A 15,366-nucleotide genomic window follows, 5' to 3' on the forward strand; every position below is an offset into this window, starting at 1 on the left:
TGCATTAACTTATTAATATGAAGAGACTTTCTTCCGGACCACAGATGAGACAAAAGTCTGATTCTTGAACTGTGGCCCAATATCTGATTTGAAGCTTGAAATAAAGTAAATCAATGTAACTTTCAATTTCATCTCTAAACTTATTTGGCGTTATATAAATTCAAACTGTGCACAACACATTAATCAAACACGGTCCATTCATACAACACAAGACATCTGTTCTCAGAAAACGTTTTCTCGCCTACGTCTCCAGGCTATAATATTTTGATCTGAGAAAAACTGAAAACTGATATCATTACACATTAAGAGACCCTGTTGAAGTAAAAACAATAATGTTATCAAGCTTTGTTGGCCCTCTATATAATCCAATCTGGTTCTCAGTGTGAAAAAGGTTTGACACCATTTCCATTCATTGTGTGCGATTCAAGTATTTAGAAGCAGAAGGCTGCAATAGAGCAAATGTTCCACACGGTGTCAGTGTAGGTCCATGATATTGCTCGTCTTCTGTCGACGCACAGGGACGTATGAGTACAATGCAGGACAGACAGGAGAAGACCATTTATGAAGAAGTACTTCTAAATACTACTACTCTTGTATTAATAATAATATTGTCATGATATTCCTGTGGGTGAAATAATTTGATAAATATTGAAATAATTTGATAAACATTGAAATATTTTTGATAAATATTGAAATAATAATAATTATAATGATTTGGGTTCATACAGCCTCCTACAGCCTGTTTTCACACTCTTCATAAGTGATAATTGCTATAAAATAGCCTTTTTGTGGTCCTGTCCCCACAAACTGCTCCAAATTTGTCCCGCACCATGCTGCTCTCTAATTGGTCCGCGCCCTGATTGGTCTGCTCTCTGATTGGCTCAAAGTTCCGCGCTGGGACTGTCCGACAACTCTGTGTGTTTCTCTCTCACGGCTGAAATTTAGGCGACGGACTGCAGCTGGAGGCAACAGGAGAGGCAGTTCCCAACCTCTTTTTATTATAAACACACGCATATGGTCATTGACTTTTAATGAAGGGAATGTAGATCAGCTTTTCTTTTTTTTGTTTTATTATTATTTTGCTCCGTGCGTCTTCACGCTGCTGCGATCGAGCGCTGCGCACGCGGACTGTCATTCACAAATACTACAGACTCATTCGGAGCGCTCACGTGTCAACTTCGCATTTTCCTACATTTTCTGTTGCTCGATCACTTAGTTGTTCTCTCCTCCCGGTGGATTTCATTCACTTGCAGCTTGTTCTTTCAGCGACAGGAGCGTAAATTGCTCTCGGGCTTGAATTTCGGATTAAGTTTCTGAACTCCTCCAGTCAGTGGAAAGAAAGTGGACAAGTTTTTCTTTTTCTTTTTTTTAACGGAATAACGGCATGATTTACATGCAGGTAACCTGCGAATTACGCTCATGATCTAACATAACTCAAAGGAACTACAAAGTAAGTAACATTTTTTTATAGGAACTCCCCATCAAATGTGTGATTTAGTCATTTCTCTCGTGAAAAAGTTACATTTTCTCACCTGTGTCGTATTTTGTTTTAGTAATCGAACCAAACTCTGCAGAGAAAAGCAACTAAATCGAGTTTTCTTGCTGTAGCACCTTCTCCCATGTCATTGGAAAGCCATAGAATTTCATTTTTGTGTGATACCAAGTTTAGAACGAAAATGCATTTGTGGGATGAGCAGTAGAACTGAGTGTGATGCTTCTTCGGCTGTTGACTCTTGCAGAGCAGATTGATAAACTGGGATTTGTTATCAAGCTTGACAAGCATTGAATATTATCTTCTTGTTTCTCTATCATTCTTTATTACGTTATTTTCTTTACATGTTGTATTATTTGCACCCGTTTTATTTTATTTTAATTGTGGAGCATAAATATTATCCTGTTCATTGAAGTATCTTCATGCTGCTTTAACATTTTTTTTATCAGTTACTGCAAGATACCTCAAAACTTAGTTTTCTTACTTATACAACCTAAATTACTGGAAAAAACAAAACAAAGAAAAGACACAATTTGTGGCAACTAGAACAGTTAAAATTGACCCAAATCACATGTTTCTTGATTTACACTTGAAATAATGTGGAAATGATTCTATAATCCTACTGATAAAATGATGTATTATTAGGGACTATCCTCCAACAAATACCCCAATATGATGTTATTTCTTAATATTACAAACATCAGGTTGCATATTTGAAGGTATTAATGGATTTCTTTTATATTTAAAGTGCACATGATCAAGAAGTTAAAGATTATTTTTTTTTTCCAGGGCATAAATTGAGTAATTGTATTTCTACGGTCTATAAAAAGTCACACAAGTTGGGGGAAAAGTCTTATGTAAGTTTTCAATGGCTTGGGTTGTTTTAATGACCATCCTATGAATGATTAACAGATTTTAAGATGATTATGCCTAAATTCTAACACTGTGGAAGTAAGGATTTTTTGTAGGTAATGTGTTGGAAAATCATCACTTTCCTCAAAATATATTTGACTTACTGCTATTTGAGGAGACTTTCTCTCTTAGTCACTTCAAGTTTTAGCTCTTTATTGAAGACTTTAGGGAATACGTTTGGCTGAGTTCCCGGTAAACAGATTTCTACTGATGAAATGTGCCTTAACGTCACACACTGTAGTTTGAGGGGTAAATCTTCCACTTGATTGCTGCACGCCGCCACATCAGTCATCTGCCTGTAACTGTTTGTGGTGAGCCGAGGCTCTGAAGATGACAGACGCTGATCAAAGATCCGGCACGAGAAGCACCGGAATCAGATCTCAGTGGGCTGCAGGGAGAATTTATGTGGCAGAAAGATTAAAACTGTGAGCAGAGATGAATAGGCAGGTGGATGGTATAAACCTGACTTCCAGAAGATCCTCGGACGGATTCATGCTCGCATCGGTCCGGCCGATGAACAGCTCACTTTGTTCTGAGCTGCTCACAAGCTGCACAGTAAAAGATTAGGAGGAAGGTAGTGGGTTCATGTCCCACGCCGGGCGCCACCTTCCTTTCCCGTGGGCTCACCACCTGCAGGAAGGTTCTTAATCAGTGCAATGTGATCTGGGAACCAGTGCTCAGACTGCCACCGTGACCTGGAAATGGATAAGCGGGAGAAAATGGATGGAGTTAAACAATACAGACGTTTTCAAAGAAGTTAAAAAAGTACTTGCATACTTACTTGAAGGTTTTCTTCTGTGAAAATCACAGCAGGACGACTTGTGGATTTTCAGCAGAATGTTATTCACTTCATCCACACTACCCGGAGATTCCACTTGTGACCAGAGTGGATTTATGAGAATTAATGGCACACCGCTCCTTCCACTCGACCCACAAACCACCGACTCTCTGTGAGTGCAGGAAATATACAGAAGAGACAAGCACACATTTATACCTATACAAGGAAATGTATGCGCTGTTTTAGAAAGACAAAAGTTTGGACTCATCTTTTCATTTGTGTTTTTTGGGATTGTAGATAAATATCGAGGAAAAAAAATTAAAACGCCCTGGATTAGGGAGTAAACAAAAGTGTTCAATGGTTAATGTGTTTGAGAATTATGGTGTGCAGAGGTTTTTGACTTATTACCTTTGCCAACAAAAGTTAGGCCCTGTGTGTGTGTGTGTGTGTGTGTGTGTGTGTGTGTGTGTGTGTGTGTGTGTGTGTGTGTGTGTGTGTGTGTGTGTGTGTGTGTGTGTGTGTGTGTGTGTGTGTGTGTGTGTGTGTGTGTGTGTGTGTGTGTGTGTGTGTGTGTGTGTGTGTGCGCGCGCCAAGTTTTCACAATTAACCCAAACTGCATGAACAATTCAGGGATGATTTGTCATCAAGGATCAATCCATTCGGTTTTGGGAGCGATCAGCTCCTAGGGAGGGAAGATATTTACTCCACTGTCGACACGCTGGGGCTCCGCTATGCACCATCAGGGCTGCCGCTGCCGCGAGCCGTCTGCTAGCACACTGCTAGCACATTGCTAACTCCGCTCCTTGCCCCAATTCCCCCCTCCCCTCCCCAATCACACGCCAACTCACTCCAACAGTGCGTTCAAGTAACACAAAAGAATAGATTGTTTGCACTGATGTCACGAATTTCCCATGATCCTCTCTGATTCGCTAGCGTCCACCATCTTATTTTGGAACTTTCATTTACAACACACCGGTAACTGTTGAGGAATGCTCAAAATATTTCATTTCATATTGTGTTGGTGCTTTTTTTGAGGGGATTTCCAACACAGAATGATCTGATACATAGACTTACAGTAGTAGACCTCTATAAGATTGTAGACATACTCTTACGGATTGTTTTCTTTACGGTGTAGACTAGAGGCGCTATACACATAGAATGACAATCTACTAGCATATGTCTATGCTGTCGGCTCGTTGGAGCAGACATTCACAGGGTGCACATTGACGGCAGAGTTAATTTATTAATAGTTCCTCATTAGTTATCCGACGGGAAACTTCTTCACCAAATGGACCGTCTTCAGCAGCCACACAGTGCAGCACTCTGGGAGGAGATGGAGGCCGGGGGTGTAGCTCAGGAAGTTACGGTGCAGGTTGTATTGAGTATCGGAGTACCGGAGGAAAACTGCACACGCGGAGAGATCATGAACCTGGGACCTTCTGGCTGTGAGGCGAGAAGCTGTGGACTAATTTACACAGACGTCGTGCCTCCATCGTGCCTACATAGTCCTCAAATTTGAACAAATTGCTGTAGGGGTCAACCCCACCGCACTCCTCTGTCTTACCGTGATACCTTGCTTTATCTGGAATGTTCAATCCTTGATAAATTTGGGAAAAATCACATGAATCCGATACGAAGATATGTTCTTATGCAGCTGTATACATAAAAGATGGCGGACCCAAGCGAATCAGAGAGGATCATGGGAAATCTGACATAAGTTGCAAACGATCTATAGGAACCAACAGAACATCATTTAACCTTAACAGTGCAAGGTGACGTTGGTGAAGGTCTGCGCTCTACCGAGTGCCCGCTCTAGTTCAACATGTGACATGCAATAAAGGTGTTGAGTAACATAAATTGTAATGTAAACAACCACTTAAGTATATACTGTTGTGCTGTTATAACTAATGACTGTTGTTTATTCTTCCAAATAACAGTTTCACTTGACCCTAATTTACACTTTCTCACCAGCACCCTCATAGCTGAATAGTTCAACTTCTTTACTTGACTTTGAGCTAGTGACTGACTTGTGTCACAAGGTATGAAAACCAGATAATTAATACCTAATTTGTTAACTGCATCATTTTACTCAACTATTTGTGATTCGGTCACACTTTTCTTTCATATTTCAAATTCTGTCATCAGAGTAAAAGGAGAAATAATGAATTCAGTCCCTGCAATGTGTGTATTGTGCATGTTAAGATGAGTTAATCCTTCATTTGTTCCACTATGAGGTCATTTGCATTGTTGCAGCAACAAGTGGACAGTAATAAATGAGTAACAATATTAATTGAACAATAATAAGTATGAAAAACAAGAACTATTGTAACAATAATATAATAACATGATGTTTATTTTGCAGTAACATTAGATTTGTGACGTCTCAGTGAGAGTATCTGACTAAATAAAGGTTAATTAAAGAGCATACACATGTTTACTTTTCATTTCACTTATTTTTCTGTATATAATGGTGGATTTTGTCTTGTGGGAGCGCCATGTGGTGGGGAGGAAACATAGCAGTTTGTGTTAGTTTAATTCAGTTAAACTTGAAGAAAACAAATGATTATCCAGTATCTCCTCGCCTTTCGTGTGTGTTAACTTATTTCTCCGTTGTTTTCCCTGCACGTGGAAGCAGCTGAGTGGGTTCTCGTCACTTTAAGGAGAAATGGAGCTGCTGTGGGTCTTTCTGCTGCTGGAGACACTCCTGATGTCCGCTGCGGCCCGAGGTGAGTCGCCGCAATCGTTTCCACATGCTGGTGACAGTTAAAAATATCAGCGCCACAGATTAACGCCAAGTGCTGTGACAACGCCGTGCAGCTTACTGGGGGTTTCTACAGCACTTCACTTTATACTCTCATTTGTCCTTTTAATGCCCTGTTTTTTCTGCCTTTTATTAAATGACACATTGTCTTGTTCTTCTCGCTCGGAATACAAAGTGTTTGTCCTCAGGTGAACTTTTGACTGGTCATTCTGTCCCCAGCTCAGGGTTGGCACATTCCTATTTGCTGTGTGATTTTCTACCACTTGTTTGCTTACAACCACCCTGTGAATAGAAGGCAGGTCAGTGTTTAGGCTTGACCCCCCCCCCCCCCCCCCCCCCCCCCCCCCCCCACCCCCATGGGGAGATTGGTCATTAGGGTTTGCTCTCACTTCGCATGCCACTTTTTATTTTCCTTTTCCATGAAAACTCAACAATAAAGAGAAAACAGCAGCTACACATGCCAAAAGGTCCCCTGCCTGCAGCCTTTATGAGCAGACAGACATGAAGCTGGCGCCCGCTCCCAAGATCACACCGGCGATGAGTTTTCCAGCGGGAACAATGCTGCATTCAGCGAGGCGAGGTGGAGCCGGCACGCAGACACGGGGCCCAAAGTAAACAGAGGCCCATAGACCGCAAAGAGATGAGATTAGATTATCTTATTAGGGATGTTTGCCGTATAATGCCACAGCATTTCCTCCCCCGCGCTCCCTGCGGTCTGCTAATAAACGCAGGACGGGCGGCGAGAAGCAAAGTAGAGAGCGAGGAGAATACGAGCAGGGAAGGAGTAAAAGGAGACGAAGCAGTGGAAACAATGGAGGGGGAAATATCAAGGAGGAGGAAAGAGATTATAAAGAAGTGTGAAAAATGAAAGAAGAGCATTAAAAGGACAGAGGACATTAATTTCTATTATTCCGCTTAAAAACTGAGGTTTTCACTTACCTGGGGATACATTTTTACTTGAGGACGACTTTAATTTATGCTAATTCTCTGCACTTTTTATAAATTCATTCATTAAAGTACCACACATCAACGTGTTATCAGTACTAGAGCTGCAGGATGTCAGATTCATATGCGATGAATGCTAAGTTTTGTCATTGATTAGACCCAAATGAAGTTTCTCATTAATTCCACATTTTTTCCATATTAATCACGCCATTTCCTTTACAGAGCATAGTGTACAGACGAAATCAATTTATCACTCTTCCATCTTTAGCAATATATATGACAGTTGTGCTCATAAGTTTACATACCCTGACAGAATTTGTGATTTAGTATTTTTTTGGGACCATTTTTCAGAGAATATGAATGTGAGAGAAAACTTTTTGTTAGTAGTCATGTGAAGCTATTTATTGTGTTTACTCTTTTTAAATCATAATGACACAAGAGACTATGTACCCTGATCAAAAGTTTACATAACCCAGATCATAATACGGTGCCATGACCTGACTTAAGAGCTTGTCTTTTACATGACTCCTGTGAGAATTAATTTTTTAAATTAAACAATTTTTAAGGTATAAAAAGTTGTTTTTGAACATTTTACAAGATGTGTGCTTTATTGTACTGGCACTTTATCTGCTCTCTCACTTTATTGGATCCCTTATATGAGGTCAAGACTTCCTAAGTAATATTGCTCAATGTTGAAAAGTCAATGCATGCATTCGTAATGCACTTCATACACGTTTGTATTTCTGTTAATGCCTATCACATAATGCTCTTTACATTATCACATATTGTAAATGTAGAAATCAGTGAGACATTTTGTGTCTACATGTAAATAGGATCAACAGCAGTTGAGGATTACGCCTAATATTTTTTTCTGAAGTAAAATGTGAAACAATGGAATACATTTTCTTGGTTTTGTATTTGAAAAACACCAAACAGATGCCACTTAGTGTTTCTAAAAGCCTAATATTAGTTCAGAAAGCACCTCTGTGAGAGCCGCAGTAGAACAAAATCACCTTTGGCCACACTTGAAGTTGCCCTTCAGAGTGATTTAGTTTTTACTTTATGGGTACAGTTAAAGCTCCTGAATAGAAACATACAAGTGTCTCGTATCAAATTGCAGCTCAAAGAAGTCACCTCATAATCCTCACAAACACCAGAAGTGCTGAACAATCGTTTAGTCCTATAAAGACTCTGAAAACTCCCCTCAGACGAAGTGTGACTCTGCAAAGAGGACGGCGAAGTCCGACTCATAATCGAAAACATAAGCAGATGATGTATTCTCGTACACTCGCTCCAGAAATAAAACTCAATGCTGCGTTGCCACCAAATCAAGTGGTGTTCAGATGCACTCGGCTGTTACTATAAATGGAAAATAAAGAATGATGAACTCGTGTCTCCAATTTCCAGTTTTAAGTACAAAATGACGTTAAAGCGCTAACAAATCTGATTAGAACGATTGCAAAAAAAAACAACCTTCCTCCCACAAGCTGATTTGTTGAAATCCTCAGTGAGCTCCAGTAGAAACCTCTTCTCATACAAATATGCATGCTGGAGGTCGATCTGAGCAACTATACCAACAATAAGTCTGCTGTGATCTGGGGGAGGGTCAAACGACGACAATGGGGCATTTAAATCTGCAAACACATTTTTTGTTGATGATATTTAAAGTCACAGTAAAGACTAGAGTCTATGTGCTTTGTTAGAAGCCATACCTTAATGCTGGCAGTGTGGGTTTGATTGAAGTTTAGATGTCATCGTATTCTCAGTGAGAACGTCTCAGCCTTTCTCTGTAGTTTGCATGTTCCTCCTGTGGATGACTCTTAACTTGCCTGTGTGTCTGAAAGTGACAGCTTATCTCTGTGTTTGGAATAAAGGATGGAGCTTAACATCTTTGAAGGTCTGTGAGGTTTACTGAGCAGCTGCAAGGAAGAAAAGGAGGAAACATTTATCATGAGAATTTATTTCAGACAAGTACATTTGTTTTAACATACGTATGTACATACTGTATGTACACAAATATAACACATCTCATGTCTTTTGTACTTGTATCCCTACAGCTATAGTGTTTATAGACCAGGGGTGTCACATAGAGATGGGGCCGATCCAATCCAGTATCGGTATCGGGTTCCCATACCAACGGAATTCACGGATCGGAAATTTCCGATCCAACCTGCGGAGATTTCCGATCCATGAGCCTCGTCTGCTTTACTGTTACTGAAATGACTCCACAAGTGTTTCCCTGCTGCTGCTCTGCTCGCTGGCTGCAAAATGTGGACTGGATTCCCTGAAGGGAGGCGGGTCTCAATGAGACGTGGAGTAATGAGTCAGGAAACCCATTCCACAGTTTGCAGCCAGCGAGCAGGCTGGGGAAGTAGCACTGTGGCTATCCAACTTTTTATGACAACATGTCGCTGTTTGAACATAATTTACGCTCAAAACACCATAAAGCAACGCAGCAACGTGGATGTTAGCAAAGCCGTTGTATAGCGAGACGTCGCTCTGCTGCCAGGCGTCACCGTTTTAAAACGCCAGCTCGCCGAGGAGAACAGCGCCGACAGCGCCATCAAAACAATGAACAGCAGCTCCTCCGCTGTAGCAGTCGATTCACACCTCCATGAAGCTGCGTCCTACGCCACGCTAAACTCCCTGAAAATAGTCCCAATCGTTTGTGTTGTGTTAAAGCTGGAAACACTGCTGTGTGTGCTGCATTGCTAAAGAATTTCCCCAGGAATTAATAAAGTGATTCTGAGGTTTGAAAGATAGAACTAGTTTATCACGAGATGATGACGTCATGCAGACCCCCACATTGTCCAAATGGAACAAAAATAGTTTGTACTGCTTCCTTTTCTGACCTTTTACTAACCTCAAGTTGTCTTTTGAGAGAATACATCCATACATTCGTACATTTCATACTTGCCTGTAGAGAGGAGTTTATTACAGCTTCATATAAAGTCAACAATAATGATAATAATGTTAAAGCAAACAGAGCTCTTGAATCAGAATAGTTTCGGTATCGGCAGATATCCAAATTCAGATATTGGGATCAGATGTGAAAAAACGTGGATGGGTGCATCCCTAGTGTCAAACAGATTTTATTTCAGGAGCCACATGCATCCCAATTTCATCTGGAAAAATAATGACATAATAACCTTTAACTGTAAAGAGGTCATATGATGTAAAACTCACTTTCTAGTGGTTTTCCAACAGTAATAATCGTCCCCATACCTGGAATGACGCCACAGAAGTGAATAAAGTCTGTTCTCTCTCTCCCTGGTTTGTTTCAGCTTTTAAAAAGTGTGTTGCTCCAACCAGCCAATCAGAAATCAAACCCTATATAGTGTCGCAGGTTTAGCCAATCCCAATCAAGGTAGGCCCTCCTTTTGACTCCTCCGACAATTAGGCAGCTCTGCTCTGGCACATGGCACCACGAGAGGAAGTACTTCCTCCTCTTCCCAAGATGGGCATTTATGGGCGGAGCCAGTCCAGCTCCCACAGACACAGCAGATTCTGAATGCAGCTCCTATGATCCAATATTCAAATGGAGGAAAAGCTGGATTTGGGGCAATAAACATCGAATACAATGTTTTTGGACCAACGAGACCATGTGAAAGTGCCCTACCGGAGCCTTTTGTGAGCCGTTTTTTGCCCACGAGCCTCATATTTGACACCCTTGATATTTTACATTGGAAGAAGTAACAGACTGGAAAATATAAAAACAAGCATTCAGCTCAATATGGAGTTACTAGACTTGCATAACTCTGTGTGTGTGTGTGTGTGTGTGTGTGTGTGTGTGTGTGTGTGTGTGTGTGTGTGTGTGTGTGTGTGTGTGTGTGTGTGTGTGTGTGTGTGTGTGTGTGTGTGTGTGTGTGTGTGTGTGTGTGTGTGTGTGTGTGTGTGTGTGTGTGTGTGTTTTTAGTTTAGAAATCATTGTGAAGTTATATATAAAACAAAAAAAACTTGGCTACATTAACAAGAGCTTTTTTTTTTTTACACGTCCCAAACTATAAAACCAACCGAATAAGTCACCAAATAACTTGTCACCATTTGTATGATAACCTACTGCATCTTTATGAGACACACACACGTGTCACGGTCCGTGTGGGGTTCGGTGGACTCAATGGATTGCCAGACACTGCCACTGCCACTGGAATGAAAAACTCTTATTTAAACAAACAGAAACTAAAAGTCTCTTCTGAAAATGGTTTCTCTTGCCTACGCATATTGGTCCCTCGAGTTGTGGAACTTTAAATAAATTCACATATTTGTGCAAGTTTACTTTTATTACCAATACATAGTTGGACATGGACGGATAACTGTAAGTACAATAGAAAACACTAGTCTCATGTACCTAAAACCATCAAGCAATACAAAGAATAAAATGGCGTGTTCAGAGGATCATTGGATACACGAATATAAGAAACTATTACATTGTCAGTCATCATCATTTAGAGCACCATGGCAGGACCAGACCCCTCACAAAACCCTCTTCACTGCTGGTTGCTCACCCACAACTAATAAACCAAACTAGACTAGAATTAACTAACTACATGAACAAAGCAACAAAAAAACAACACAACACAATCATTACCAACACTACAAACCTAATATAACCCCTAATAATTACATCTAAAACGCGACGGACAGAAACTCCCATGATGCACTGCAGCGAACCGCTCCGCGAACACCGAGCAAGGAACAGAAATTCACAATGTAATGCTGAAATGTTGAAAAATAAGCCCCAAGCTCATTCACGCGTTATTTTTTTTTTCTCTCTCTGGCCACTCCGGGGCTCCTGACTAAAACAAGACGGATGTGAAAAAACAACAAAAGTCATATGAGGAGACTCAATAGCCGCTGTTCCACCGCGCAGTACGTTGCGGAGCGGGAGGTTACAGTACGGTAAAGTGCACCCAGGACCTCATTATTAGAGCTCCACAGGCCCCTTTTCGACCCCTTTTCTGATGTGCTTCTGAGAGCAACTCGTTTTGGGGCGGTCTCTTCAAATGCAAATGAGACCCTTCATACCCCGCCTCCTCTCCAGGTTGCAGAGGTGACACTCGGTTCAACGCCACCCTGTTCGGCCATCTTTGTAGTTTGATAGAACAGATACAATTATCTAGCGGCGCAGAAACTTTATATTCACACATTATTTACAAAATGTCAACAACGGAAGATTTGTCCATCCAGCCATACATGTTGGAGCCAGAGTCGGACCCGGCGGAGCGAGATGAAAATGACGATGATGCACCTGAAGAACAACGTCTTCATATGGATGTAACGCAATGGTGTGTTACTATATTTACACTAACTTCTCCATCCATGCCCACTACTACAATACTGCCTGTATTACAACGACTATTTAACACAGAAGTTACATTATAATCTAAAACGAGCACACAGCGCTAACATATGAAGACGGTGCAACTGCTAATGCTAACAAAACAATGACAGGGACGTCTTATCATCACACTTTTTAGCGTTATATACAGCTTACCGAAGTGCTCTGTTCGTCGTCTCCATAGATAGAAGGAACTGACCGCTCAATCAGACCAAGTCTTTCGGCAAATCCTTCTTTATACTGGCGGAGGTTGCTGAAGCAGTCGTCCTTAAAGTGCTTCGCGCACACAAAAATGACCTTACCCACAGATGTGGGTACATTTCTGTGAAAAATAAAACTCAACCAGGCACTTCGAAAAGGTTCTGATGCTGGGAGACGGTGTAACGAAGCTTGTGGGTTACTACATCCAACAACCGAACATTTCGACTTATCCTCTCGTAACTTCGGCACCCTTAGGTTGGACTACAAAATCACAGCGAGAAACAAAAATGGCAGATTGCTCGAAGTGTTGGGCCTGGAGTCGATGTCCTAATTTGGCAGTTCCGCTGCGAATACTGTGACGTCATTGTTCAAAAAACGTAATAGAGAATAGAAAAATCGAAACAGATTGCAAAATATGACCAAAACAGAATATGAAGATATCAACGGAGTACCTGAAGAGACTACTTTGAACTTTTCTGTACTTCTAAACACTCTAAATATACAACAACTTGCATTTAAGGGCTAAAAAAGTGGATTTAGCATGATATGTCCCCTTTAAGTCCAGAGTGACGATCGTCACCCCCAATCAGCAGACGGCTGCATTGCAGCTCCTCCTCACAGACCCGTTCCTCGGTCCCCGGAACCTCAACGGAGGGGTAGCGGAAAATCGTAGCTGGCGGTCGCGGGTTCTTTCCGTACTATCCACAACTTTTCAGTCGGACTGCGCGAAAACCCGCCCCACCCCGCGACGATCCGCGACAGAAGGTCCGGTGTAACTGCGCCTCATTGTTTTGGCCTAAGAGATCCCAAAAGGCTCGACATGATTGGAGAAAATGACAGACACTTAGAGTTGCATGTAAACAAATAGAAGATGCTCCACGTAAATATGACTTTACATGTGTGTTTCATACACAGACACACAACCACATCCCAAACACTCATTACTGAGGAATGGAATTAGCAGGCCAACCCTAAATCCGATATGTAGGAGAGAAGTGTGGTTGGCTGCATTTACAAATCCATGCTGCTGGAAATAAATGTACTTGTACTCCAGTATATGTTACACCACGTTTTCGTACTTTTGAAATAATCTGACGCAGCTAAAAGTAACATCTAATCCTTCTAATCTGTATTTTTGTAGCTAATGAGCAAAGATCCCAAGTTTTTAATAGATTTTTTAATTTATTCATGAAATATGCTTTGAGCAAAGATATTTAATGCAGATAAACTACATCAAATTATGTCATAATAAAATGTCTCTTGTTGGAAAAAAGTGTGAAAAACATTTTAAACTTCAGTATTTCAGAAAATATCATCCGTCTTCTGGACTGTTTTGTCTCGGTTCAACAGTGAAATCCAAGTTAGTCACATACACACATAAGAGCCAATTAAAGTCATCAATTAGCCTCAATTGCACGTTTTTAGATTTTCTGAATAAACGGGACACTGTGAGGTGACGCTTGAAGTTTGAAGTATTTTGAAAGTTGCACAAATGTTCAGGCCTCCTTCCCTTACGGTCACTAAACAGTTTAACCCTTTATAATGCATATTGAAATATTTGCAAATGGACAATTTTAAGATTTTGCTTTTTAGAGTCAGTCTTAAAATCAAACGTTATTTATTAGCAATAACAACTGGGAGTGTGTGAAAATTTTTTCGTTGGGATGTTTTCAAAAAGCTCTGATAATCCATTTTATTCACCACATGGTTTTAGTGTCCTCCAAAACAAAAATGTTATGTTGTTGTCATTATTAATGTGCAATTGTTAGTTTGAATGAAACCCAAAGCTGGAAGTGAATCACTTGCATAAATCAGAATCAGAATCAGAAAAAACTTTATTTATCCCCAAGGGTCAATTAGATGGGCAAAGAGTGATACATAAAAGACAGGAGAGCTAATTCATTAGTTAATTAATTAATTAAGATAAGAAAGCCAGTGTCTTAAAAGCAGCAGATTTGTAGTATTGCACAGGTCAGAGAGGTTATTGCACCTGAACAATATTGCACTAAAAAAATTCGGTTTTTTTAACCCCTTCAAGTTCAGGAGGAGAACAGTATTGGGGACAAAAGTTGCTCTCCTTAATATGAACTTATCCCAACAGATTTATTTGTTCAGTGAATATAACTGGACTTTTATTTGTATTTATTATAGAATGATTTGACCTTCATAACTTCATCACTGGGATTTGTTTGAAGTTGCTTTGTTGCAAACAGTTTGAGCTCAAACTCTCCAAATTGTGAGTTTGTGAAGGTTTAATTTCTTGAGTCACCGCAAAAAGGAAAGCGTCATCAGATTTTTAATCAGAAAATTAGTTTCAACTTATAAAATGATCATTTAAAAAAATACATTATTTAAGGGCGGAACAATCTATCATCTCGTTTATAATCATCACAATTACACGTTAGTACGATACAAAAAGTTAAAATGATTTAGATACAAAAATAGTATGATAAAAACCAAGTATAAACTAGTATGATATACATTTCATGCATATATTCATGTGTAATACAGAAAAATATCGTTTCAGATTTATTAATATAGTCATATAAATATCTATAATATGAATATGTAATAAGTTACTGCGTTTAAATTCATTTGAATACAAAAATAATGATGTTAAACAATTATAAACACAATGTTTATACAAATAGTCCTCTTCCTGTATATATCTAATAAAAAAATATATTTGTTTTTGGCAGATTTATTCATGATTTATCATTGTTTTAGTTCCAAATGCAATGTAAAATTTTCGCTTTGTTCAGCAATCCTTTCAAATGTCCCCAAACTTCAGTCACAAATAGACAACGTGAGTCATGAGAACCTCTAGAAAAACTCCACGGTGTCATGAGATGTTACGTGGCGAAGAGCTTCTTCCTCTAAGTCATTGTAAGGAATCAAGACGCTCTGCATCTCCTCCAGTGAGAGCCACATACCTTGGA

General features: G+C 40.0%; 1 protein-coding gene across 1 annotated transcript in view; it reads left to right on the forward strand.

Moving 5' to 3' along the window:
- Positions 1 to 930: 930 nt before the first annotated feature.
- fgfrl1a (fibroblast growth factor receptor like 1a) overlaps positions 931 to 15,366 on the forward strand; it is a 137,707-nt gene continuing 123,271 nt past the window's right edge. The window contains exons 1-2 of the mRNA XM_080466244.1: positions 931 to 1,450; positions 5,818 to 5,908. Of these exons, the coding sequence (XP_080322370.1) occupies positions 5,848 to 5,908 (61 nt within the window). The 5' untranslated portion in view covers positions 931 to 1,450; positions 5,818 to 5,847. The remainder of the gene's footprint in view (positions 1,451 to 5,817; positions 5,909 to 15,366) is intronic.

This window comes from Lipophrys pholis (genome assembly GCF_963383615.2).
Source record: "Lipophrys pholis genome assembly, chromosome: 6".
Taxonomy (NCBI): Eukaryota; Metazoa; Chordata; class Actinopteri; order Blenniiformes; family Blenniidae; genus Lipophrys; species Lipophrys pholis.